This window comes from Amblyraja radiata, chromosome 15 (assembly GCF_010909765.2).
Source record: "Amblyraja radiata isolate CabotCenter1 chromosome 15, sAmbRad1.1.pri, whole genome shotgun sequence".
NCBI classification, from domain to species: Eukaryota; Metazoa; Chordata; class Chondrichthyes; order Rajiformes; family Rajidae; genus Amblyraja; species Amblyraja radiata.
In genome coordinates, this window is record NC_045970.1 from 28,308,570 (window position 1) to 28,336,039 (window position 27,470).

General features: G+C 39.8%; 1 protein-coding gene across 1 annotated transcript in view; it reads left to right on the top strand.

Annotated features, from left to right (window-relative positions):
• The window catches only part of trub1 (TruB pseudouridine synthase family member 1), a 46,624-nt gene extending 22,749 nt beyond the window's left edge, over positions 1–23,875 (top strand). The window contains exons 4-8 of the mRNA XM_033033941.1: positions 7,457–7,538; positions 14,978–15,050; positions 18,900–19,039; positions 23,247–23,303; positions 23,424–23,875. Of these exons, the coding sequence (XP_032889832.1) occupies positions 7,457–7,538; positions 14,978–15,050; positions 18,900–19,039; positions 23,247–23,303; positions 23,424–23,629 (558 nt within the window). The 3' untranslated portion in view covers positions 23,630–23,875. The remainder of the gene's footprint in view (positions 1–7,456; positions 7,539–14,977; positions 15,051–18,899; positions 19,040–23,246; positions 23,304–23,423) is intronic.
• The last annotated feature ends 3,595 nt before the right edge of the window (positions 23,876–27,470 follow it).

A 27,470-nucleotide genomic window follows, 5' to 3' on the forward strand; every position in this document is an offset into this window, starting at 1 on the left:
GGTAAATAAACTATTATCTTTCAAATGTGCAAAATTTGTTGTTAGTTTTTCACTTTAATCTACTGTGTACCATATACCATTTAATATACTGTGTAATCATATCATATCATGTACTTATTAAAACTGTGTGTGTGTGTGTGTGTGTGTGTGTGTTTGTGTGTCTCTCCGTCTCCCCCGCCCGATCGTCTTTCATGCTGGTAGGCGTGCTTACCCTCGCGGAAGCCACAATCGGCCAGCCCTCCGCTGTTTTTCACCGTCCTCAAATCGCTCCGGGCATCGCTTAGCTCGGGCCCGGCACCTGATGGGGAGGCTTGTGCTCTATGACTTGGGCAGGTGCTTCCTCTACCCCCTCCACCTCCCTCTCTACCCCCTCCCCGGGGCAGAGAAAGAGATAAAGAGGGGGGAAGAGAGAGGGGGGTGGAGGGAGAGGGAGGGGTGGAGAGGGAGGGGGGGTTGGAGAGGGGGGGGGGGAGGACGGGGGAGATGGAGAGGGGGAGGAGAGGGGAGGAGAGTGGAGAGGAGAGGGGGCCCTTCCTCTGCCACCCACCCATCTCTGCCTCCCCTCCCTCTACTCCCCCCTCTCTGCCCCTCCCATTCTGCCCCCCTTCCTCTCTGCCCCCCTTCCTCTCTGCCCCCCCCTTCTTTGCCCCTCCCTCCCTCTCTGCCCGCCTCTCTCTCTTCCCCCTCCCTCTCTGCCCCCCTCTCCCTCTCTACCCCCTCCCTTTCCACCAGCCCCTCCTCTCTAGCTGCGCCTGCGCAGCTCGGGGTTATGTGTAAGTGGATAGGGTAAAAGGAGCGAATAATATTACTATAATATCAAGGGGGGAGTCAGTGTGTGTGTGGGGTGACTAGTTGTGTGTGTGTGTGTGATGCCGAAGGCTGCCCCCCCCCCCCCCCCCCCCACAACCGCTCGTTGAGGGGACGGGAACCAACGGGTCCCCCTTGGTCTTGTATACCATTTAAAATTTGTAATCCTTTTCTGGTTGGTGGATCGGCTCAATTCATCTTTTGGTTCCCCATGGTCATTTATAAGAGATTGGCCATCTTGTATATTATCTTATGTTAAAAAGAATTATGTGTTTTTAATCGTGTGATAAACAAGCTGCACGTTGGGGTGTCACTCTATGTTCCATTTGCAAATAGCTGGAAGCAGATCTCTCTTTACACCAACATCTGCATCAAAATTACTCCAAGTATGCAGATTTTTCCATAATTTAACATTGCTCAGTTATATGGTCTGATCAATAGACTTCTACTTTACAAATATATCAATTCAAATTCTTATAACTTTCTAATAACAAATTCTTATAGCTCAATAGCATTGAAATGTCCCTAGGTTTTATTTGGCGATGTAGAGAAAGAAGGAGGAGAGAAAAAGAGAAAGAGGTTTGTTACTGGCAAGGCATACCAACGCCTGGACCATTTGCAGGGGTGCAAGTTTGAATTTGACCCTGGCAGCTGGGGTACCAATGAATTTAAATTCAATTAATCTAGTATTTAAGTCTCGGTAACCATCTCTAACCATGGAAGTACAAGTCTGTCATAAAAAAACATCTGATTCTCTTGTCCTCCAGGGAAGAAAATCTGTCATCCTTAATGGGTCTGGGCAATATGTGACTTCTGACCCAACAATGTAATTTACTGCCTTCAGGGGTAAGCCAGTGACATCCATGTTCCACGAATGAATGCATTTCAAAAATGGTGATTGTGCATATTAATAAGTTGAACTGCTTGTCTGTAATAAGATAAGATGGTGATAAGTGTTCCAGGCAAATTAAGAATAGAATTAGGCAGTTAAATACACAGAAAAACAAATGCTGGAGAAACTCTGCGAGCCAGGACCCTTCTTGAAGGAACAACTTCTGTCCATTCCCTCCACAAATGCTGCCTGATCTGTTGAGTCCTTCCAGGACTGTTTTTTGTTTAAGATTTCAGCATCTGCAGTCTCTTGTGTCTCCATTTGGCAGTCAATTATTTTTATTTTGAAATATAGATGCAATACTTTGTGTCATTTAGCCATTTATGGTTATAAATTTTGTACACAATACCGGCAGACTGTAATTTCTAACATGTTGGATTCACTTGGAGGAATCATTATTTTTGCAGCATATAATTGGATCATTCTGTTTCTTTTTCTGCTGCCCGGGTGCTAATCAGTGTCACTAATTGATAACATTTGAATATCATAAATTTCTGTTGTGGAATATAGCACTTTAAGGAAATGTTTCATAACAGTTTCAGCAATGGCATCTCTGAACTATGCACGTGGTCTTTGTTTTAATTATCTCCCCCCCCCCCCCCCCCCCCCCCCCCCCCCTCACCCTCCTAGTTGGATTTATAGTGGTTATTACAAAATGATATACTTTATCCCCTATGTAGTTCCATTCTCTCCTTATACACTCTATCAAGACCCCTCGTAATTGTAAAGAGTTCAATGAGGTTAGCTGTTAGTCTTATTTTCTTGAGAGAAAACAGACCTTGTGTGTTTATCCTTTTCTGATATTTTTTCTCATGCATTTTTAGTATTATTCTCCTGAATGATTTCTGCAACTTATCATTGCCTTTCTATTTTATAATATGTTAACTGTGAGCTATTTTCTGATCTATTCAGTTTGGTACAGTGTGATTTCCCTATATGGTTAGTTCTCCCCTAGAAATAAACCCAGTTGTCCTCCAGTGTGGAGAACCGCTGAGGGCTGAGTTGTCAATGGATGGATTTTTTGCACCATTTATCATGTCTCTGGGATTTCAATCCTGAAAATAAGAGAATGGTCTCTTTATGCAGCAATTTGTCTCACTACATGAAACAGCAAACGGCATTAATCCAACAATATAAATAAGTATAAATGTGCAGGAATGAACTGGTTAGTTCTTGATTAATATGGGTGTCAGAGGTTATGGGGAGAAGACAGAAGAATGGGGTTAGGAGGGAGAGATAGATCAGCCATGATTGAATGACGGAGTAGACATGATGGGCCGAATGGCATAATTCTGCTCCTATCCCTTATGACATGAACTGCAGATGCTGGTTTAAAGTGAACATTGGCACAAAAACTCAGCAGGTCAGGCAGCATCTCTGGAGAAAAGGAATGTGACGTTTTGGGTCAAGAGCCTTCTACCCTCTTTAGACCTTTCCATTTCTAACTGCGGGCGTGACATCAACCGTCTCAACTTTTCCACTCCCCTTACCTCCTCCATCCTCACCCCTTAAGTAGCCACTGACCCTCAGTCTGAAGAAGAGTCTCGACCCAACCCTTTTCACCCAGAGTTGCTGCCTGACCCACTGAGTTACTCTAAATTTTTGTGTCCAGCTTTGCTGTAGGAATAATTTTGATTAGATTCAGTTAAAATTGAGGTAAAATAGCTTTTTTTCCCATCTCTCCATCAATGTAGGAGGTGAATATGTTAACATAAATCACTAGTTAAAGCTATTGTTGATTATATGAGTTGGATAAATTATGAAGAAGTTTAAATTGTAAAATTAAAAAATAACAGATGAGCAGATGCTGCACAGAAGAAGGTGCTATAGATTTTCAGTTCCTCTGGTCGTTGTAAAGATAGCATTGCAGATCAGGCATCAATTATAAAAGCTGGTCAATTTTCTACTCCTGATTCCTCAGAATCTGACAGATGGCCAGATCCTGGATGGGACATTATTGAGAACAGTTAAATAAAGTAGATTTTATAAAGGGAGGTTGTACTTCAGTTTATTAGACATCATCTGGCAAACTGCATTTAAATCTAGGTCCAGTAATTTAGAAGGATTATTTTTGGTTGAATGGGTACAATGCAGATTTGTCAAATGTAGCTGGGTTTGGAAGGTTTTGAAGCCAGATTACATGAATCAGGCATATCTTTCCAGAGGATTGAAGTTTTAAGAATGATATAATTAAGGTGTTAATAAAAGAGGGAAAGAACTGAGATTATTGGGGGAGAGGTGTGCTGTCTTTAAATTGTGATTGAGTTATTGAGGCATAAAATTAGAAATTATGTTTTCACACGAGGTAGAGGTAATGTGGACACTTTTTAGCCAAAGGTCTGCAGAACCCCTCTGTTTCTATCTGTATCACTTGCTTTCCTTGGCCTCACCTTTTCTCTTGCTCTCCTGTGAACCCCCCCCCCCCTGTAGGTTGTAGCTGTAGATGCATTGGTTAGAATCACAGTTTGCACGTCATTATGTAGCAGATACAGGATATGCAAACAAACTGGAGATGAATTCCCCAAGGTTGCTCTCAATTGATGGAGTCGAAGGCTGTTGTGAGACCAAAAACATGTTTTCAGGGTGCTACTGCTCGCTACATCTCTTTTGAAGTTGCATGCAGTGAAGGTCAGATCCATCGTGCCACAAGATGGACATAATGCACATATAATTCAGGGAGAAGCCCTCCAGCTATTTGGAGGAATGCTTGAGGCAGATTCTTGTCATGCCTTATGTAGTGGACAAAAGTAGAGGGAAACTGCAGTCTCTCTGTCCCCTTTTTCAGTTTTGGACCTGATCTCACTGAAATATCCTCCTCTTCCAGATGTAAATGAGGCTGTGAATTTTTTATCTGAAGTTCATCTCTGTCAAATAAATGACCTTCAATAGCAATATCATCTGGTTCTGTTGTCTTGATTTTCAGTTGACTGATGGACTTATTGTACAACACACAAACATTACCTTGGGGTGCAGCTTGACAGTGAGCTGAACTGGAAGTGTCATATGGAGGCGGTGTACAGGAAGGGACAAAGCCGACTGTATTTTTTAAGGAGGCTGAGGTCATTTAACATCTGCCAACCCCTACTGTGCAGTGTCTACCATTCAGTGGTGGCCAGTGCTCTGTTTTTTGCTGTGGCCTGTTGGGGAGATGGCGCCCGCATAGCGGACAAAAACAGACTGGACAAGCTAATCAGGAAGGCCGGCTCAGTGGTCGGGGCTGAGCAACGAACGGTCCAGCAGGTGGCAGAGGCCAGAACTCTGAACAAACTGGGTTCAATAATGACCAACCCCACTCACCCACTCCATGCCCTGAAGGTGATCAAGAGCAGCATCTTCAGTCAGAGGCTGATTGCACCAATGTGCAAAACTGAGAGACATAGGAAGTCCTGTTTACCAGCTGCTATAAGGTTATATAATGCGCATAAATAACTGCACTTTTTTTAAATTAATTGTATTTTAACGTATTTTAACTTGTTAAGTATGGAAGCCATTTGAGGAAATGTGTGGTGTTATGTCTGTCTTGAAGCTGTCGTGGCACTGTAATTTCCTGTAAAGGATTATTAAAGGTATAATCTAATCTAATCTAATCTAATCTAGAGGACAGCCTTCCGTGATTCCAGATTCAATAATGTTGTATTGTTTTATTTGCTAAGTGAAACTGTCAGGTCCGTCAGCAGTCATTTGGATTTTCTAACTTGGTCAGAAATGGTACTACTCACTAATAGGTCATGAGAGATCTGAAGTTAGAATAATGTTTTAATTCTTCTATTAAATAAAACCATTGAAGCGCCCTTGGATGGGTGTTGTAACTGTATATAGTATGAGGACAAAAGAAACTACTGATGCTGAAATCTTGAGCAAAATAAAACAAAGTCCTGGAAGAACACAGTAGGTCAGACAGCATCTGTTGAAGTAAAGACAGACATTGGTTTGGGTCTGGACTCTTCTTCAGCCTGAAGAACTGTTCCGATCCGAAACATCATCATTCCAAAAGGGCTTACCTACTGAATTCCTCCAGCATTTTGTTTATTTCTCAATGTTTGCAGTATACTGTGTCAGCCGAGTGACATGGAGTATCAAAAATCTATTGTCTAGTAAGCATAATATTGGTAAAATGATGAGTCATCTGTACAACTTTTGGCATAGTTAACCTTTTGGCTTCATATTAATCTTTAAGGAAAATAGGATAATGGTGAAACAAGGCAACATCAAACAACTGATCTATAACTTACTTGTGATGACATTTTATTTCAATATTTCAATTTAAAATCAGGTCTGATGTGGTTTTAATGTGGTCGTTTTACACATAATTTTGGGCGCCTGCCATCCCTGAGTCAATGAGCAGAATTGAGCTTCAAACTAAACCACAAAGAGGCAATCAAGCATGTTCTGTACACTGTCATCTTACACTTGCATATTTCTTTCACTTTGTTTTAAATTGCATACATAGCTATTGTTGCTATTATGGCCTTTCAGCAATCAGTATGTTCCCCAAAGCAATTTGCAATTGCCAGCCAATGAGAATCTGACTTTTAAAATGAATTCATAGCTGTGCCTTAACGCCTCATGTGATTAAAAAAATTAAATTCCACTCTGTGGCCTTATAATATTGTACTGTAAAATATGATGCAAGATCAAATTTGTAGGTTGAGAATAGGCTATACATAGAAGCCAACTGTATATTCTCAAATTCAATTATGTTTGAAAGATTGGGATTTGATCGTTCACTTTGATACCTTTCTATGTCACTTGTGTTGAATGATCATTCTTTCTGATAGAAATCTATTGTGTTTGTATATCAAGGTGCTGAGATAATAAAACAGTAAGGATACAGATTGGCCCTGGTTATGTGGATGCTGTGTTTCCCCAGATAGTGACGAAGGAAAGCAATACATTTTACCATTTATTGATGTTGCACTTGCTTTCAACTTTCCTTAGACCTCCACAATGCAGATGCTGCTTGTATATTAATGAATCAAGTGACTTGCCACTCTGTTGGCAGTCACTGGCAAGGTATATTAGCAGGCACCATTCCATTGGGACAGCTGTTTGACCCCGTCTTCACTAATTTTGCAGATGGCTATCTGCCAGTTCAATGCCTGTCAAACTCCACATCTTTCAAAGAGACAGAAGCAGAGCTAATATCAGGGGAAATTTACATGAATTCACCTTGAACCACTCTTCAAGTCTTACTGACTTAAACTACTGGAAATGGGAAAGATATTTGCAGGCATCAATTTATTCAGCTGTCAGGTCCCGTTGAAGGCAATTGAAGGAGGAATTTGGGGAGGAATATATCAGAATACACGTTGTTAAACTTATACATTTTAACCTCTGTTTTTAATATGGTTATCTTTTGCTGCATGAGATAAAACGTCCTTTCATTCTTCAAATTAGTTGAACCACATTAATTTAACTTCTCCATTGTGTAATTCACTGAAGTAAATCAAAGGAATTCTGGTTTAATTTTTTTAAACTGTAATCTTTCTATTTTTATTGACTGCCTTTGCCATATCAGCTGGTTGTTTAAGATGAAAGAGGCGGAAGATAATGTTACGTTCAAGAAAGCTCGATAAAGAATCTAATGTCATTAATGTTCTGTGTTTCTCAGTGTATCTCCTTACAAGTTTTCAGAATTACATGTGAGTTATGAGCAATCACTTTAAAATGCACACAACAAAGAAAACTAGATGGTGAATATGTTTGTGCCAGAACGGATTCAAGTTTCTGGAATTTAACTTTTCAATTTATTTTCAGAAATACACAACAGTTGGAGAATTTGGAAAGGCTACAGACACATTTGATGCAATAGGGATGGTGACAGAAGAACAATCATATGGTAAGTAAGTCACAGCAAGACAATGTATTTTAGTAATTTTCAAATACGACAGTCATAGAATAACACTGCACAGAAACTCCCTTCAATCCATCATGACCATCCCGAAAATCAAGTACCCATTGACACTGTTTATCTGCATTCTATAGCTTTCCATGGTTAAAATACTCATCCAGGTACTTTTTAAATGTTGTGAGGGTCTCTGGCTCCACCACCACCTCAGCCAGTGTGTTCCAGATTGTGACCATTCTCCAGATGAAAATATTTTTCCTCGTATCCCTCGAACCTTCTTACTCCTCACCTTAAACCTCTGCTCTCTGGTTTTAGATGGCTCTGTTATGGCGAAAAGTTTCCTCTATCCACCCTATCAATTCCTCTCATAACTTTACATACTTGCCAGTATTACCTATACTAGTATTTAAGAACGTTCTTAGATTTAGTTAATTATGCATTTCAGAAGCATACTGCTGGGATATTTAGAAATTCACTCTCAGGATTTGTATTACCAGCTCTTGAGGCAGATGATTGTGGATTTATGATGCACTTTGTTTGAACTGGGTGAAAAACCTGGACCGACACCTCAGTTCATCACTGAATGAGTGCGGTGTGGGTAATACATCAAGTAATCACTAAATATTTTTGCCACTCTTCCAAGAGAACAAAAACATTTCCTCAAGCTCTACTCTCTAGGTGGATTTATTAGCAAGTTGCCTTATTGTGTGTCGGTCTTTCCTCAGGTTGGGCATTGGACGTTTTTATAGATGAAGTGGTTGCATGAAAAAGGTTGAATCCTCAGCTACAGATTAAAAAATACTGAATTGCTAATCTCTGGTGTTCTGTAAGTAAATTGCTTCAAGTGACACGTCTGTATTCGAGTGGAGAGAAAAGCACAAATTGATAATTTTCCATTGAGTTTATCGTCTAATCTTTTTACAACACAGCTGTTCAGCATTTCCATACTTTGACTCTGAGCAGGAACTAAATGCAAAGCACTTAGAAAGCACTTTGCAATAGAAATCGTCATATGGGGAAAATAGGGTAGCAGTTTCCAATGTGGAATGATGTCGCCCGACTCTGTTTCATTCATTCTTGAACCATCCATTGGCCTTAACTCGTGCTGATATATATCTTAAATTTGATAAGCAGAAATTTCTGCAAGTCAAATTTTGGGAAAATTGAATCAATTGTCTTTGATTCCCAACACAAACCTCATTCCCATGACACTAACACCATCCATCTCCATGTTAGTGAAACTGACATTTTTGAAAACGTGTCATGTTTGAGGCGTTGATTCTTGAACATCATATCCATTGTCAAACCAAGTCATGACTTGTGCTGGGCTCTTGAAAGTGTTGTCACACAGAGTGACCCATGAGTACAAGTACATAGTTCCCAGAAAATAGTGTCACCGGCAGACAGGGTGATAAAGAGGGATTTTGGCACATCTGGCTTTCATCAGAAAGGGCATTGAGTACACAAGTTGTTGCTGTTGTGAGCCATACTATGATAGTGAGGCCATACTTGGGGAGTAAAGGGTTCAGTTTTTGTTAACCTGCTGCACGCAAGATGACATTAAGCTGGAAAGCGTGCAAAGATTTGAGATAGAGGTTTATAAAATCATGAGGGGCTTAGATAAGGTGATTGTCAATGGCCTTTACCAAGGGACAGGCAAATTAGAAGGCATAAGTTTAATGTGAGAAGGAAAATATTTAAATGGGACTTGGGGGTCAAAATCTTCGCACTCAAGTTGGTGAGTATATGGAAAGCGCTGCCAGATAAACTGGTTGCGACAGATACAATAACAACATATAAATGACATGTGGACAGGTAGATGGATAGGAATGATTTAGAGGATTGTGGTCGTAATGAGGGAAAATGGAACTAGGTTACATGGGCATCTTGGTCAGTATGGACAAATCGGGCTTTCGCTGCTGTGTTTCCATGCTGTGTGTCCATTACTCTATGTCACCTTTAAGACCGCCTGTACCTAACGCCGTAATGTTGGCCTTGCCTCATTTTGGCCTTGCCTTTGAGCCCCACACTTGATAATTCAAATACACACTTGGCTCCTTCCTCTATTCAGCTTTGTAAACTTGAGCTTATTATTATCTGCTCTTCATTTCCTGATTTGCGTTCGGTATCTTGCAGTGATGATGTCAATGATTGCTGTTCCACATTGGTTCCGGTTAGGTGATGCCTCGGTTTTAAAATTCTCTTTCCTATTTTGAAAACCTCACTGCGGCACTGTCCACATTCATTGTAACCTTTTAAGCTTTTGCTTATATTCGACAACTTTGATAATGCCTTTGTGTCATGTATTTTTTTTTACCATATCAAGGATGCTAAGCAAATGGAAGCTGCAGTTGACACATTGTTAGTTTGAGCACATGTTGAGGTTCCACTAACCATGCAACCAATTGCTGGAGGAAAGGTTATTTTGGTGCCCGGGTTAGTTGTATACAGATACTGGAGCTTTTTTTTCCATGAAAGGTACTGTGGATGCATCGAATGACAAAGTCCTGTTGATGTCCAGCTGAACAACAATACTCTGCAAGATTATTATTATGTGAATAGCATTCAGAATTCATATCTTCCCCCGGTGTCTTCTAAAAAATGTTCTCCAAATTACTTATCCTGGATGGTGTTTATTTTTTTTCTCATCTCTTCAACACCAAATGCAGCTGTGTGTGCGTGCGTGTGTGTGTGTGTGTGTTATGTATATGATACTGAGCACTGGAGATTATTCTTATTTGGAAATCCTCATCTGATTTTTCAGTGGATGTCCAAGATTAAGGCAACAGGGGAGATGTTTTCAGTACAATTGTCTTGTCTTTACTATCATGGTGGCTGAAATCTGATGACATTACAATGACCAATAATAACACTTGGGGCCTTCCTATTTTTGAATGACTCAGTTCTACATTATATGGAATTTGGAACATGGAAAATTACATATTAGGCAAAAAAGTTTGATCACATTTACTTTAAATTTCCCAGAAAGGTTGTGGAAATTCTATCCATTTGGTGTTCACAATTGAATTATGATGGTGTCGCTGTAAATGCTTGTTAAATTTAGTAATTTATTGTGAAATATTTTATGACTGGAATCGGCAAATTTTGGCTACATTAATTTAATATTGGCAAGTAATATATTGGTTGTACAAAAGTTGATATGAACCATGATTACTCAATGTACATAGGATTCCACTGTTCTGTATGATAAATGTTATTAACAAAAATGTTAGCTTTAAAAATTTTGCAGAATAATTTCCAGATTTATGGTTTCAAATGTCCGTTACAGTAATATTGTTTAGTATGTATTTCCTCTCTCTATTCTTCCTATCACAGGGAAAGGCCCTTCAACCCACAATGGCTGTGCCGAACCTGATACCACATTAAAATAATCTTCTCTGTCTGCACATATCCCCTCATGCCCTCCATATCCAAGTGCTTCTCTAAAAGCCTTTTAAATGCCACCATCATATCTGTATCCATCACCACCCCTGGCAGTACGTTCCAGACACCCACCAAAAAAAAAACGCCCTGCACATCTCTTTTAATAATTTTTCTTTCTCACCTGAAGGCTATGCCCTCTCGACTTTGACATTTCCACCTTGGGGGAAAAAGGTTCTGTCCTATTTATGCCTCATGTACTCCAACGTTCAAGAGAAAGCAACCCGACTCTGTCCAACCTCTTCTTACGATTAACACCAATCCAGGCAGCATTGTGGTAAACTTCTAACGCACCCTCTCCAAAGCTTCCACATCCTTCCTGTAATGAGAACTACACGCAGTACTTAAATTGCAGTCGATCCAAAGGCTTATAAAGCTGCAACATGAATCCCTGCATCTTTTGCTCAATGACCTGACCGATGAAGACAAGCCGACCATACACTTTCTTTATGATTTAAACTACTTGTATTGTTACTTTCAGGTAGCTATGGACTTGGACCCCAGGATCCCTCTGTGCATCAATGCTGTTCAGAGTCATGCCATTAACTATACTTTCCTTACATTCGATCTCTCAAAGTCCAACACCTCACTCTTGCTTGAATTAACTTCCATCTGCCATTTCTCCGCCCATTTCTGCAACTATCCTGTTTGTACCTTGACAGCCTTCCTCATTGTTTTCAGCTCCATCAATGTTGGTGTCATCTGCAAACTTACTAACATGTACGACTACGTCCATCAATTTATATATATATCAGGCGTCAGAGGTCCCAGCACAGATTCCTGCCTGCATGTATGTTGTGTTTTGCCGCAATTTATGTCTGTACATTTGATTAGCAGTATATGCCCTCTTGACATATTTCTGCCTTCTCAGTGTTAACTGCTAGGAAATTGTTACATTTCCACACAAAATTGTCAACATTTATCGGTTCAGCTGCCGCCGTAATGGGAATTCCTTAAAGAATGTGGAAGTTAGGAGTTTATTGGGCTTTCTTGACTGCACGTTGATGGCAGTCTTCTTGTGGTCCAGCAGCAAAGTACAGACTGTCTCCTGCTTCTTAGCACTTACACTGGTGAATCTATTGACCAAACTTGCAGAAATGTATTCTGGTGCATGGAGAGTGAGCCCTTTCATTTCAATCAAGATGAATGCATGTCAAGGAAAAGATTAAGGAGTAGTTCACTTACATTTTGTGAAATAATTCAGTTCAGTTAAATGCATTTCATTGTTTTTTAAGTTTAAAATGTTTTTAACCATTCTCAGTTGTTTCTTGTCAGGAATGACAGCTGGCAAAGTCTGGATGTGGGATTGAGTTGGCTCAGATTTATTTAACTGCTCGGTGGCTGGGGGTTGTTCCAGCCTCCCCATGTAATTGTATTATAGAGCCAACCAGCATGGAATAAGGCTCTTCAGCCCATATTATGCAAGACCCTGCTGTTTGTGATTTGGTCAGCTTTATGGCATCAAGTCATCAACACTGATGAGAAGAGCCAGGATATTTAGGCACTAAAAAACTCTGAAATAGTCAGGCAAAAAAGGCATAATAAAATTACAAAAAAGGCATGAAAAGGCATTTATTGACATAAAAAGGCATGTATATCCCCCCACCAAGATATGGTTAAAAATGATAATATAAAGGTGTACTTCATTAAATGACCAAATTTGCCTGGTTGCACATAATTACTTGCATTATTTCCAAATTATCTGGTGTCGTCTGTCAGACAGAATATGCTTCAGTTGTGAAAAACTTCTTTCTACCTCATCTGCGGTCACTGGTGCATGCCCGAAACAAGCTACAGACTCTATATTCATGTCGATATCTTGTGCATAACAACTACCTTTGAGAACTTTAGCTATGTTTTGTACTTCTTCAAAATCTTTGTTACCTAAAATCACTCTCTCACATTATCCTTGTATGTCTTTACCTACATCACCAGGAACTTTATGAATATTGTCAGTTACTTTGTTGAAACCCTGCAAGTTATTCACTAATGTTTCGCCACGTTTCTCAAGGGAAGTGATAGTTTGTGGGAAGTTTTCAAAATTGGAAGCACAAGATTGCGGTGGAGGGACTTTTTCTGCATGATTTCACTGACGATCCTGACTGCAGCAGATCCTTCTTCTTCAAAAAAGTTGATGATTTATTTTATCTTTTCAAAATTTGCAGCATAGTAGAGTACAGCAGAGAGCCCCACCTAGTCAAAATGGGCTGAGGAGGTAGCGGAATCTCGGGTGCCATTTCCTTGAACAACTGCACACGTGACTGTGCTTTGAGGAAGATTTTCTTGAAATTGGAAACTAGGCGATCGACATTTGGAAACAAGCTATGTATGTGCTTGGCAATTCTATGAAGTCCTTGAGCTAAGCATGTCAAATGCAACATTTTGGGGAATAAAACTTTAAGAGCACGAGCAGCTTTTTTCATGTACGGAGCTGCATCAGTCACAAACAGAAGAACATTCTCGTGTTTTATACCTTCTGGTCAAAGTACAGCAAGTGAAGATGTAAACAACTGCTGTTTGACCACCAATACTTCTGATGTCAACACATACTCCTTTGATGTTTGACCTGCCTCTAGTGTACCGATGACCACATTGGCAACATATCTCCCCACAGCATTGATTGTCTCGTCTATTGAGATCCATATTTTGTTGCATGCAACTTCATCTCTAATTTTCTTCACAACAATGTTGAAGTTGCTGTCAACATAATTTTTCCGTAATGATGACTGGCTTGGTATATGTTCCTCTGTCTATTTCTCTAAAAAACTGAGAGATTTGTTTTCAAATTTCCACAGTGGAATTCCAGCATCAATGAATGCCTTGCACAGACCTCTTGAAAACTCAGATTGGTGACTGGAGCCAGCAGTAAATGTAGTGAGGAGACAAGCTTGGGTATTTCGCTTGGGTAGTCTACACCCCAGTGGTATCAACATTGACCTCTAATTTTAGATAGCCCTTGTCTTCTCCCTCCTCCCCCTCCCCCTTCCCAGCTCTCCTTCTAGTCCTACTCTCTCCGCCACTTCCTTTTTTTTTCCCGCCCCCCCCCCATCAGTCTGAAGAAGGGTCTCGACCCGAAACGTCGTCTATTTCTTCTCTCAATAGATGCTGCCTCACCCGCTGAGTTTCTCTAGCATTTTTTGTCTACTTTCGGTTTTTCCAGCATCTGCAGTTCTTTCTTAAATAGATCTTGGAGAAGACTGAACCAGCGGGCAGCGGCACGAACGAATGAACAACCGACGGTGGCGCCCCCGGTTTCGCCCCAGTAGTGGAAATTTTCTTGTAAGTTATACTATGTTAACACATTAATAATAACATTAATATTAACGTGTTAACATAGAAAAGGTCATTGTAATCACGGCACAACTAGAGAAAATAGCACGACCTTTTAGCAAAACGGCAAAAAAGGCTGATTTAGGCACACGATCGTGAAAAAGGCATGATCTTGGTGAAATCATTAAAAAAGGCATAAAAAGGCACACGGCATTTATGGCAAAATCCTGGCTCTACTGATGAGTCTGGAAGATGAAAGTTCGTTCTTATGTTGTAAGCCGACAGCAGTGGTAGGCGTCTTGCTACTAACGGTATGCCAGAATTCCCTGATGGGATTTTCTCCAAGTCTCATACTTTTCCTCTGCTCCTTGTAAGTGAAATTTTTAGTAACCGACTGGGAATGGAGCTAGCTGGATATCTTTGAACTGGAGAAAAGAAAGATAAAGGGGTTGCAAATCACATTGGTTCAAATGGGATTTAAACACAGATGTGAAACCTGAAAAAGTTGGTCAATCTATCTACTAAATATTTTGCAGGAGTTCGGGTGAGATGGGAACATTTTCTTCTGAATGTTGGGACATATGGTTGAAGGTTGACGGTTTTAACTAAAATATTTAACAAAATTGATGTTACCTAGACCATTTTTGATGTGAAAGTATTGAAATGTGCCTATCTTGGCATGGGCAAGAGTTTCAGCCGTTTTTTATTCTGTTAACTAGATCATATAACAAAGGATGATCTGGAAAGAACTCTGAAGAAATATACGGGAAGCATTATGCAGACACCACCATTGTAAGCCAACGTTTCTGTATATTTTGGCTATGTGTGATAGAAGATGAGTGCTATGGATATTCCACATCCTTCTGATTCCTGATCAATCAGTTTATTTGATAACTTAAAGAACTATATAGACCAGAATAAATTATTTAACCTATCATTTAAAAAATCCCTGATTGTCAATTGCCTTTTACATGAAATATGACTAGTTTGTAAAAGTTTAGTGATACTGAAAGGAAACAGGCCCTTCGGCCCACTGAGTCCATGCTGACCATCAATCACCCATTCACACTAATCCTATTTTATCCCACTTTCTCATCCACTCACGACACATTATGGGCATTTTTACAGAGGCCAATTAACCTACACACCCTGACATCTTTGGGATGTGGGAGGGAACCAGAGCACCCGCAGGAAAACCACGGGGCACAGGGAGAACATGCAAACTCCACACAGACAGCACCCAAGGCCAAGATCGAACCCGGGTCTCTGGCGCTGTGAGGTAGCAGAGCTACCAGCTGCGCCACTATGCCACCGACTAAATCTTTGTTAGTCTTTGGATTTTTTTCTGTGATCATTAAGCACACTTAATGATTTTGAAAGGCTTAAATGTAATTAATCATTTCCCTAAGTGTTATTAAATTTCACTTCTAATTTTCAGCATGGACAGAGCACAGAACATTCTAACATGAAATCCATGGCTGGTATTAGAATTAATCACAATATGAAGCCTGATCTTCCTGGCTTGCTAACATGTCAAGAAGGATCACTAATGACATCCCTCTCCTTTTCCTCAATCCCAAGGAAGGGACTGGTCTGGTTGTGGATTTCAGTAATGCAATGCATTCAGCAGAGCTTTCAGTCATATAGTGAGGATGTCCCATGCCTGTGAATACCCTGCAATTGCCTGCAAAATGCCTTGCCCTTAGTATTGCCAACTGCATATGCTGAGAGAGTTGTTGAATAGTTTTTCAATCTATTTGACTTTTAAAGACATTAAAAAAAAACCAAATTTCTCTGTCATTCTAATATCTTATTGAAATTAAGCAGTTTAAAATTGATAAAATTTACTGTAAAAGCATGTGAAACTCTAAGCCAAATATTAATTTGTCATTTTAAAAATAGACATAAAGATGATGACATTACAACTGTCATTTCTTGGGATTGTGAGCAATTTCTTCTGTCATGTGCTTTCACATCTTAACTGTTAAAATAGACGCCTTAACTGTTAAAATTGCGCAAGGACCCTCTTTTTTCCCCCACTGCATACTAATCACTGAGTTTTGTGGTGCATTTAAAAGGTATTTTTTCAAGACTTCAGTGTATGTGCTGGTCTCAAACTGGTGCTCAGCATTGACGACTGCTGGGAGCAATAACTCTTGAAGGAGTATATTCTAAAGCATGTGAGCATTGGACAAGGTAATGGACAGGAGCAAAACAACAAGGACTAGATATGCAGGCATAAGGGGCTGCAGAAGTAATTTTTACTGGATCATAAAGCAGTCAACTGGTAGCAAGAAACAAAGTGACCAATTACAGTCACATTTGGAAATAATACACTGGGAAGTACAGGACAAGCTGGTGTACTTTGTTTATCGTTAGAACTACACAAAAAATGACATTCTTCCCTTTGAGCTTCTTCTACTCTTCAATGCCTGTTCCAGTTTCCCTTAAATTCACTTTCTTGCCCTATTCTCATAAGTCTTGTTTACCTTACTGATTAAAATGCTACCTCAGCGTTGAATACATTCAAAGATTCAGCCTCTGCTACTTTCACGGACAAGGAATTCTAAAATCACAACGCTGGGAGAAGAAATACGTCTTTATCTCGGCTTTAATCGATACCATGTCCACTAGATGTACTCCATCTCCTGATGGAAACATCCTCCCTTATGAGGGTATGTATGGCAAAGAATTTTATAGGGTTCATTAAGATCTCTCATTCTGTACTAGAATGAATATAGACTCAACCTTTTCAACCTTTCCTCATAAGGAATTCTCTTCATACACAGGATCATCCTCGTGAATGGAAATATAGATTTTCTTAAATGAGGTGACCAAAACGGGTTACAGTGAACTACACATGGTCTCATTAGTGTAGTGTGTAGTGAAAGGCGGAAATTGACAGATTCTTGATTAGTAAAGGTGTCAGGGATTATGATGAGAAAGGAGAATGGGGTTGAGAAGGAAAGATAGATCAGCCATGATTGAATGGCAGAGTAGACTTCATGTGCCTAATTCTACTCCTATAATTTATGATCTTATTGTACAGTTATAGTTCAGATCCCTTGAAATAACAGCCAGCATTCAATTGGCCTTCCCAATTAACTGTTGCCCCTCTTTGCAAGCCTTGTGTTTCATGCACGGAAACCCCTAAATCTCTTTGTGCTGCAACTTTCTGTAGGCTTTTAAATTTAAATTTTATGTTAAAAATATGTTTTCAGAAGAAGGTGATGCTAACACAATGATGGTAGAAGTAGTGGTTAGGGTGAAAACTTTTTTTCATAATCTTCAGTCTTAAGATTTGTAGGGTTGGGGAAAGATTGGAAAGGTCAAATGTGACATGCTTTGTTTAAGCAAGGGTATAAGGTCATGGCAAGTAACTTTGGGCTGATCAGGAGATAAAATCAGAGAAATATAAACCAGGGAAAAAAATTGACAGGCACTCGAGGAATTTGAATTAATTAAGGAGAACTAATGTGGATATGTTAAAGATCTTGTTTGACCAGCCAAATTACATTTTTTGATGAAGAAACAAGTTTTCAGGGGGACTATTGGATCTCATTAATAGAGATCTTAAAGAAAATATTTGGCAAAGTATCACAAGGCAGGATTTTCAAACCTGAGGTATGGCAGTCATTGAAGATGATGCCAATCAGTGCAAAAGTGGCAGATGGAATTTGAATACAGAGAAGTTGTTTTTTTGGCAAAAGGAATGAGGAGAAGGAATATAAAGCTAATGACAGGTTTAATTGAAATAAACAAACAAAAGATGGTCCAAATGCGCATAATACACATTCAAACATGAGTTGGATTTGAGATTTTGTATGTGAGATACGGGGAAGATGTGAGGGACACTAGCAAAAGTCCAGAGTGTTTTATTGTCGTATGTACTGACAATGAACTGACAATGAAACAGCTGCAACTTAACAGGCTCATAACGCAATAATATATTCATAACACAATAATATATCAAATATATAATTAATTAATAACCGTAATACTAGGATCAATGTTTCAATGTTCTTTTTATTGTCACGTATGCACAGAACAGTGATTTTTTTTTGGCATAATCCATAAAACGCACAGTCGCCATATTTTGGCACCATGTAAAAAGTAAAAGTTCAAAGTCCAGTACACATGCTGGAAATACTGGAGCACCCCTAATGCAGATAAGCCCAGGTAAATCTAAGGCTGCTGCAGGCCCCCAACATGACAACCCTCTCCTCGCCTGACCGCCTCTGTGTCCTGGGCGGTGCCTCCTGCAGCCGACCTTGAACCAAGCCATGCACCAGCCCTTGTCCTACCGATCCACTCCTCATAAAGGTACAAAATCTGAAATTCATAGTGAACATTGAAAAGCAAAAGAGACCCGGATGCTGTTTAGGAAGCTGTGTGAGTGAGGCTTTGGTAAGTGCAGTACTGGGCTTCATGCCAGTTCTTTTGGCAGCTGAAGCAAAGAAATTTAGCTAATCCGAGTCTGTGGATGTGATTTGCAGTGCAAATGATATTTTCTTTCAATTAAATGCTTCTTTAGCATTTGGTTGTCAATGAATCTTGCCAGAACCTTTTGGGAATTGCATAGATCCCTTTGCCTTTTGCAGAGTCACTGTTTAATAATTCATTTTATATTCTTATTTTCAGATATTCTGCCTTGAAACAAAACGGGCAAAGGCTTTCCTGTTTGATGAAGAAAGGAGAAGCTGTAGAGTCTAAACCTGCAAGATCTGTCATGGTGTATGATCTTTCTGTACAGGATTACAGTCCTCCTCACTTTACTCTTAGTAAGCAAATTAATTTGTTCAATATCTCAATAACAGTTGCTCTCATTGTTTTTTATTAATGGTCAGGTAGCCTACTTAGTAAAGTTAAAATATTCCCTCCCAGCCTTGTGCAAAAAACACTGCCTAAACATTGTACATCAGATAAAAACTGCTATATATTATCACAAAAGGCTTTCCAAGAACATGGTGGAACATTATCTCATGTGTTTCAAAGATATCTGCACCACAATTGTTCCTTGTTCGAGACACTTCAATGAGAATGCAATTTCAATACCAACAGTTCATTCTTACAGAGAGTTTTGCTTAAGCTGGGTAGGATGTTAATTCATTAATGTGGCAATAATAGCTGCAGATATTGTGGCACAGTATTGTAGCGGTAGAGATGCTGCCTTACAGCGCCAAAGACCTGGGTTTGATTCTGACCACAGGTGCTGTCTACAAAGTTTGTACGTTCTCCGTGTGCCTGCTGGGGTTTTCTCTGGGTGCTCCAGTTTCCTCCCACACTCCAAAGATGTACAGGTTTGTAGGTTAATTGGCTTCTGTAAAATTGTAAATTGTCCCTTGTGTATAGCACAGTGCTAGTGTACGGAGTGATCACTGGTCGGGACAGACTCGGTGGACCAAATGTCCTGTTTCTCCGCTGTGTCTCTAAAGTCCAAAGTAAAAGATGTACTCATCGGCTGGAATGAAAGGCATTAATATTGTAATTTTTACTGGAGTTTTTTCTGTTCCTTTGGTACCTAACAAGTGATATAGCAGATTAAAGGGATGAGAAAGAATATAAACAATGGTACAATTGTGTCGGAACAGTGGGATCTGGCGATTAATGTGTGAAGGGCAGCACAATTGAAACAGAAGTTGGCAAAGGAAATGAGATCTTGAGCTTTAAAACTGAATACAGAAGTAGGGGAAACAAAATATAAACTGCAGATGCTGAAAATCTGAAATACTCAGTAGATCAGTCTTCATTGGTGGGAAGAAAAACAGTGCTAATGTTTCAGGTCAAAGTCTGGTCACTACCTGACCCTGCTGAATGTTTCCAGCATTTTCTCAAATTATGTTGAACTTTAATCAAGCTAACCATGAGAAGTGATTCTTGGAGCAAAAAAGATTGAGGGGAGATTTAATAGGTTGCTGTAATAACGACTAGGTTTGCCAATGAACCAAGAACGAAACTGGAACCAAGCACATAAATTCAAGCAGAAGTCAAAGGTTGGGTATCCTGCAAATGACTCACCACCTGATACCTCATGACCGAAAGCTTCCCACTTGTCTGAATAAATGTGGCTCCAGCAACAGTGAAGAAAATCGGAACAATCTAGGGGGGGGAAAAACAGTCTCCTTTATTGGCGACCCATCTAGCTCCAAATATTAATTCCTGCTGCCTATCGTTCTCTGTGCCCGCAATGTGCACCATCTACAGAAGGCACTAAAGTTAGTCACCCGGCCTATTCCAACAGCATTTTACTAATCTGCAACTGCTATCACCAAAGAACAAAGCCAGGAGGCATGTGTGAAAGCTGCATATTTCACTGGTCTGCAAATTGCACACCAAACTGATTTGGAAATATATCGCTGTTCCTGCATCGTGGCCAGGTCTATATTATGTAACCCTCTAACAAGAATGTGCGAGTAATTTCACAAATGGACTACAGTGGTTTAAGACGTTAGTCACACCATCAATTTCACGAGATCAGGAAGAGATCGGCAAAAAATATTTTACTTGCCAGCAATGCCCACATCCTAAAATAATGAATGTATTTAATAAAAGAATAAATAGAATTCAGCACACACCAATAGTTGTTCCTTTACATTTTCCATGAATAAACCATGCAATTTAATGGATTTTCTTCAAATACTCCCCCAGTGAAGCACCCTCCTTTGGAAAAAATCATTTCTCAGAATAAGGTTCACCACCTGTTTCCTTAGGCAGGAAATATGCACCCTTTCCCATTCATATTGCTACTATTCAAGTCTTTAATAGGATAACCGAAGACCCCCCATTATTATTACTGATGTACCTGAGATGGCGGCGCGTTCAGACGCAGCGGCTTTGCGCTCCCAAGTCCGAGTTAACTCGGAGCAGCCCGGTACCGTGGAGAGAGTGTCCAGCTTTAAGTTTCTGGGCACTCACATTTCTGAGGACCTCACATGGTCCACCAACACCGCTGCGCTGGTCAAGAAGGCACAGCAACGACTGTTCTTCCTGAGTACATTAAAAAAGACTGGCCTGTCCCAACAGCTGCTGACAAAGTTCTACCGCTGCACCACAGAGAGCATATTAACGTATGGCATCTCTATGTGGTATCTCAGCTGCACGGAGGCGGAGAGGAGAGCTCTTCAGCGCGTCGTCCACAGAGCGCAGAGGATCATTGGGACACAGCTACCAGCCTTGGAGGGCATCTACCACACACGGTGCCTCAGGAAGGCCGTCAGCATCCATAAAGACTCCTCACACCCTTGTAACGGACTGTTCGAACTACTTCCCTCCGGCAGACGTTACAAGGCCTTCTACGCCCGAACCTCCAGACTCAGAAACAGCTTTATTCCCAGAGCTATAGCAGTTCTGAACCGGCCCTGCTGAGTGCCCCCACCCCCCCCTGGACTGTCTCCCTCGGATGGCCACGTCACACAGCTTATTTATTTATTTTACTCTTCTTTTACATCGGTTGGAAGCTGCATACTAAATCTCGTTGCACTGACGTGCAATGACAATAAAAGATATTATTATTATTATTAGTTCTCACATTGATTTGTAATTTGTATGATCATGACTTCCTTATTATTTTGTGATCTGGCAGCCAATGTAGATCAATTAGGATGCCTGAGGAAAATGGATTCAAGGACAGTTCAAATTAATTTACCAGTAGCTATATTGGCTGAGATCAAAATTATGCAATATGTATGTTATAGTGAGGAAATAGTTATGTCACAGTAAAAGTGGCCTGAATGAGTACTTGTTCAACAAGCGAGCTGAAGAATTTGCAGGGAAATGTTCCATTGTATTTTCTCCAAATTATTTGATCAAGAAAACAAAGTGACGTGTTGGAATTTAAATCACAAGGTGATCAATCCATTTATATTTTGCTATTCATTTGAAATGTACCTCTGAATTTAATTTATTTCCCTTCTTGACCCTTTCTCTCTGTTAATTCCACTTCATTCTCACTTGACCTTATTCTCACTATACTTCATGTTGTTTCCTTTGGTGCCAGTTGACACTTAAATGGTCCCCTATTGAAATCTACTCCGTCCACTGACTGAAATGTTCATGAGCACACCTCCACACTAATTCCCTTTTCCCCTCATGTCACCATTAACTCTTCCCACCTTCCCCATTTTCCTGCATCAGAGGCAATTTGCAATTGCAAATTACACGATAACTGCTGACAGAACTGTTGCCTGAACTGTTGTCAGAATTGATCAGCTTCATTGGAGTTGTGAGGCTCATCACTGCACCTTTGTGCCACCCATATCAAATGTTTTTCCCCATAATGATGTTATATGTTCGACCTTGGATTGTTTTTGCACTGAATAAAGAATTAAAAAATACAGAGATGTTGTCTCAATTGTACAGGGTGTTGGCGATGATTCACCTGGAATACCGTGTACAGTTTTGGTCCCCTTACCTAAAAAGAGGTGTAGTATCATTGGAGGCAATACAAAGGCGATTCATCAGGCCACATGTTGAGATGCGAGGTTTATGCAACCAAAGGAGACTAAATAGTTTGACCTGGTATTCCTTAGAGTTTAGAAAAACGATTGGTGACCTTGTTTAAACATATCAGATCCTAATGGGATTTGACAAAGCAGTCTGGCAAGGTAAGGAGACAAGATAAAAAGCTGGTCATTTAAAACTGAGATAAGCAGAATTTATTTTCTCGCAGATTGTTATGAATCTCTGGAATACCTTGCCCTGGAGAGGTGATAGCGGGTGTAAAGTCAAGATGGATAAATATCAATAGATTGATAAATAGAGGGGTATGGGGGGAAAACGGCATTGAAGGGGCTTTGAGGCCAGCATAGATCAGCCATGATTGTATTGAATGTTGGGGATGACTTGAAAAGCCTGATGGTCTACTCTTGCTATTATCTGTTCTTCTATCCTGTTTCTATCATTCAAACTGCTGATACTATGGTTACATGATAAAAATAGAAATAATTAAATATGTTTTATGCTCTATGGAATGGTGTGCATGTATTTCAGATATTGAATGTGGAGGTGGCTTTTACGTCCGTAGTTTGGTGAATGACCTTGGCAAAGGTAGGAAGAAGTAACAAATTTATCTTAAATTCAAACTGAACATTCACCATTTTTTTTTGGTTGTAATTTTTTCAAAATGTAATATCCTGTCTAATACAAGTATTGTTTTTTTTTTGCTAGAGCTTTCTTCGTGTGCCCATGTTAAAGATTTGATCAGGACCAAACAAGGACCTTTCACATTGTACGAACATGCACTTCAAGAGGAGAAGTGGACAATTGATGAAGTAGTAAAAGCCATTGAGAACTGCACACAATTAGTACCATCTGAAGGAGGATGTAAGAAATTGAAGACTGAAATCTCTGAACAAGAAAAAGAAATTGATTGATAGTGCAGTGCATTTCTCGAGGACAATAAAGACTTGCAGTGCATTTCTTTTAAAGTTGCCAAGCAGGAGATATGGCATCCACTTTTGCACAACCATGTTCTACAAACTGTAATATATTGGCAGCTAAATGCTCTTGATTGTTTGAGGAATAAATGTTGGTCAGAGACATGTAATCTAATAATGAATTAAAGATTCAGTACACATTCTGTTCACAAAACTAATTTAATAAATGGGTACATTTTTTCATTGCAGTTCATTGGTCATTAAATAATCCTGTAAGTAATTAGTATTTTACCAGAATATACAGAATAATTTTCAGAATTTTTGTGCCTCAGGTGTGAGATGTGCGTTGCAATCACTTTTTCATTATCAATAATGATCCAGATAAATTACCCCTTCAGCTAATTTATTGCTACATGATATATCATGAATTTAAAAACATTAAATTTAGAACATCTAAATAGTTTGTCAGCTATAAAAACTTGGATGCAACATAACTTCCTCAAACTCAACAGCGATAAGACAGAATTCCTCCTCAAAGGCTCCAAAGCCACACTTAGCAAAATCAATAACCCCACTCTCACCATCGACGGCACCACTGTCTTCCCATCTCCCAAGGCCCGCAACCTTGGCGTGATCTTTGATTCCACCCTCTCCCTTGAGCCTCACATCCGCCATGTCATTAAAACCTCCTTCTTTCATCTCCGCAACATCGCCAAACTCAGACCCTCTCTCACACCTCCCGCTGCTGAAAGACTCATCCATGCCTTCATCTCCTCCCGACTGGACTATTGCAACTCACTTCTCCATGGCATCAGCTCCACCTACATCAACCGACTCCAACTGGTCCAGAACGCAGCCGCCCGACTCATCACCCACACCAAATCCTGGCATCACATCACTCCAGTCCTCAAACAACTTCACTGGCTTCCCATCTCCCACCGGATCACCTACAAAATCCTGATCGTCACCTATAAAGCCCTCCACCATCTGGCACCCCCATATCTCACTGACCTCCTCTCCCCCTACCAACCCTCACGGTCCCTCAGATCCATCAGCCGGTCTCCTCTCCATCCACAAGTCCAACCTCCGCAGTTTTGGGGACAGAGCCATCTCCAGGGCAGCTCCCAGGCTCTGGAACTCCCTCCCCCAACTGATCCGCAATTCCGTGCCCCTCACCATCTTCCAGTCCCGCCTCAAGACCCATCTCTTCACCTCTGCCTTTCCTTAGCCCCATGTCCCCCTCCCTTTTCATCTGTGCATTAATTGCCTCATATTGTGTTTTGAATTGTATTCTGTCTTTACTTTGTGTACTAGTCATGTCTCTACTATTTATTTCATTCCCCTTACATGTTTTTCCTCAACCTGCTAAATTTTTGTAAGGTGTCCTTGAGACTCTTGAAAGGCGCCCATAAATAAAATTTAAAAAAAACAAAACAGATTATTACTTTTATTACTATTACTCATTATTACATAAAATAAAACTAGTTTATTCTTGTCTAAAATTTAAAAATGTGACAATAATGTGTGCAACTGCAATTCAAAGCACGGGCTATGTTAGCAGCTGAACATCAGATTTATGTTCCAGAGCTTAAAGTATCTTTGGAAATGTTTTCAACATTCAAGAAATTGAAAGGTTTGTGAAAGATTTTCTTCAGAGTTTTTCAAAGTTGTCTGAAAATGTTCAGCACTACCATAGCTTCTGTGGTATTGATAGTTACACAATTCCGTCTGATCATTCAAAATTTTGGAATTAATTGAAATAAATCTACTATTAATGCGGAAAGCGAGTATCAGCTCAGCCAAATTTGGTTTCTTATAACATGCATATCTACTTCATACAATATTGTTTTTCTTTAATAACAGCTGAAAATGCTTGAGCAATACATGAATGTTATAATTGTTGATAAGCTTAAATATTATTATAAGTGTGCAAGGTGATCTAACTTCTGGACTAAAACAAATGTTTGGCATTTATTAACATTTATTGGTAATCTATGAAAAAAAACAAAGTATTATAATAAATCAGCTCAGTTAAAAACTAGTTTCATATTGGAATGAGGAATTTCGAATGAAGTTATATTGAGGTTTGCTTATGATATCTTCCATAAATTGTCATGAGATACAACCAGTGAGTTACCTGGTTGCATACCACAGCACATCTCCAGTTGCCACTGCGTAAAAGACTTGTCTTTCTACTAGGTCAAGCCATGATCCAGAAAAGTAATGTATTATTTGATCAGAGGCTGCAGTGAGAGGTCATGGTGTGCCTGACATATCCAGGTAGGATGATCTGACTTCCTGAAGAATAGTTTATTTCTGCGACAGTAGGTATATTGTGTACTCTCAGTGACTGCCTGCTCTATGTTTCCTCTGGGTATGTGAGTACTCAGGAAAATGACAATAAAGATATACTATACTACTATACTATATGCGGGTGTGCTTTCAGCATCTATTGCCAGTAGTTACATGGTATTGTCAAGCAATGTCTGATGAGAGTGGAATTGAAATGTTTTGATCAAGATGTCTGTGGATGAAATGGACTAAAAGCAATACTACTTAATCTGAGATGTGGGTCTTGTGAATGGCACGGATTCAAAATGAAGCTATTTTCAATTGCTTTAAAGACTTTAAACTGAAGAACTTTTGTATTTTATAATAAGCTTGCTGAATCTTGGATGTTAGAAGCTCTCTTAATACTTTTATCTTTTGTGGTTAAGTATATTTAAAAAATCGAATTTGTTCAAAAATAGTACTGCATGTGATAGGAAACTACTGTACATATTGAAATATATCAGTTGGGTAAACAGTTTCTTGTGATCTAGCTTAATATTTATTTTATTGAAACATCTTAGATATGTTTGGGCAAATCAGCAAGTTATGGAGTGTGTTTCTTCTATTTCCAATTTTAAAATCTTCTATTTTCCGCACATACAATGCCCTCCAATGTTTGGGACAAAGACCCATCATTTATTTATTTGCCTTTGTACTCCACAATTTGAGATTTGTAATAGAAAACAAAATCACATGTGGTTAAAGTGCACATTGTCAGATTTTATTAAAGGGTATTTTTATACATTTTGGTTTCACCATGTAGAAATTACAGCCGTGTTTATACATAGTCCCCCCATTTCAGGGCACCATAATGTTTGGGACACATGGCTTCACAGGTGTTTGGAATTGCTCAGGTGTGTTTAATTGCCTCCTACGTGCAGGTATAAGAGAGCTCTCAGCACCTCCAGTCTTTCCATCATCTTTGGAAACTTTTATTACTGCATGACGACCAAAGTTGTTCCAATGAAAGTCAAAGAAGCCATTATGAGACTGAGAAACAAGAATAAAACTGTTAGAGACATCAGCCAAACCTTAGGCTTACCAAAATCAACTGTTTGGAACATCATTAAGAAGAAAGAGCACTGGTGAGCTTACTAATCGCAAAGGGACTGGCAGGCCAAGGAAGACCTCCACAGCTGATGACAGAAGAATTCTCTCTAGATAAAGAAAAATCCTTAAACACCTGTCCAACAGATCAGAAACACTCTAGGTGTGGATTTGTCAATGACCACTGTCCGCAGAACACTTCATGAACAGAAATACAGAGACTACACTGCAAGATGAAAACCACCGATTAGCCGCAAAATAGGATGGCCAGGTTACAGTTTGCCAAGAAATACTTAAAAGAGCAACCACAGTTTGGGGGAAAGATTTTGTGGACAGATGAGACAAAGATGAACTTATATCAGAGTGATGGCAAGAGCAAAGTATAGAGGAGAGAAGGAACTGCCCAAGATCCAAAGCATACGACCTCATCTGTGAAACACGGTGGTGGGGGTGCCTGGGC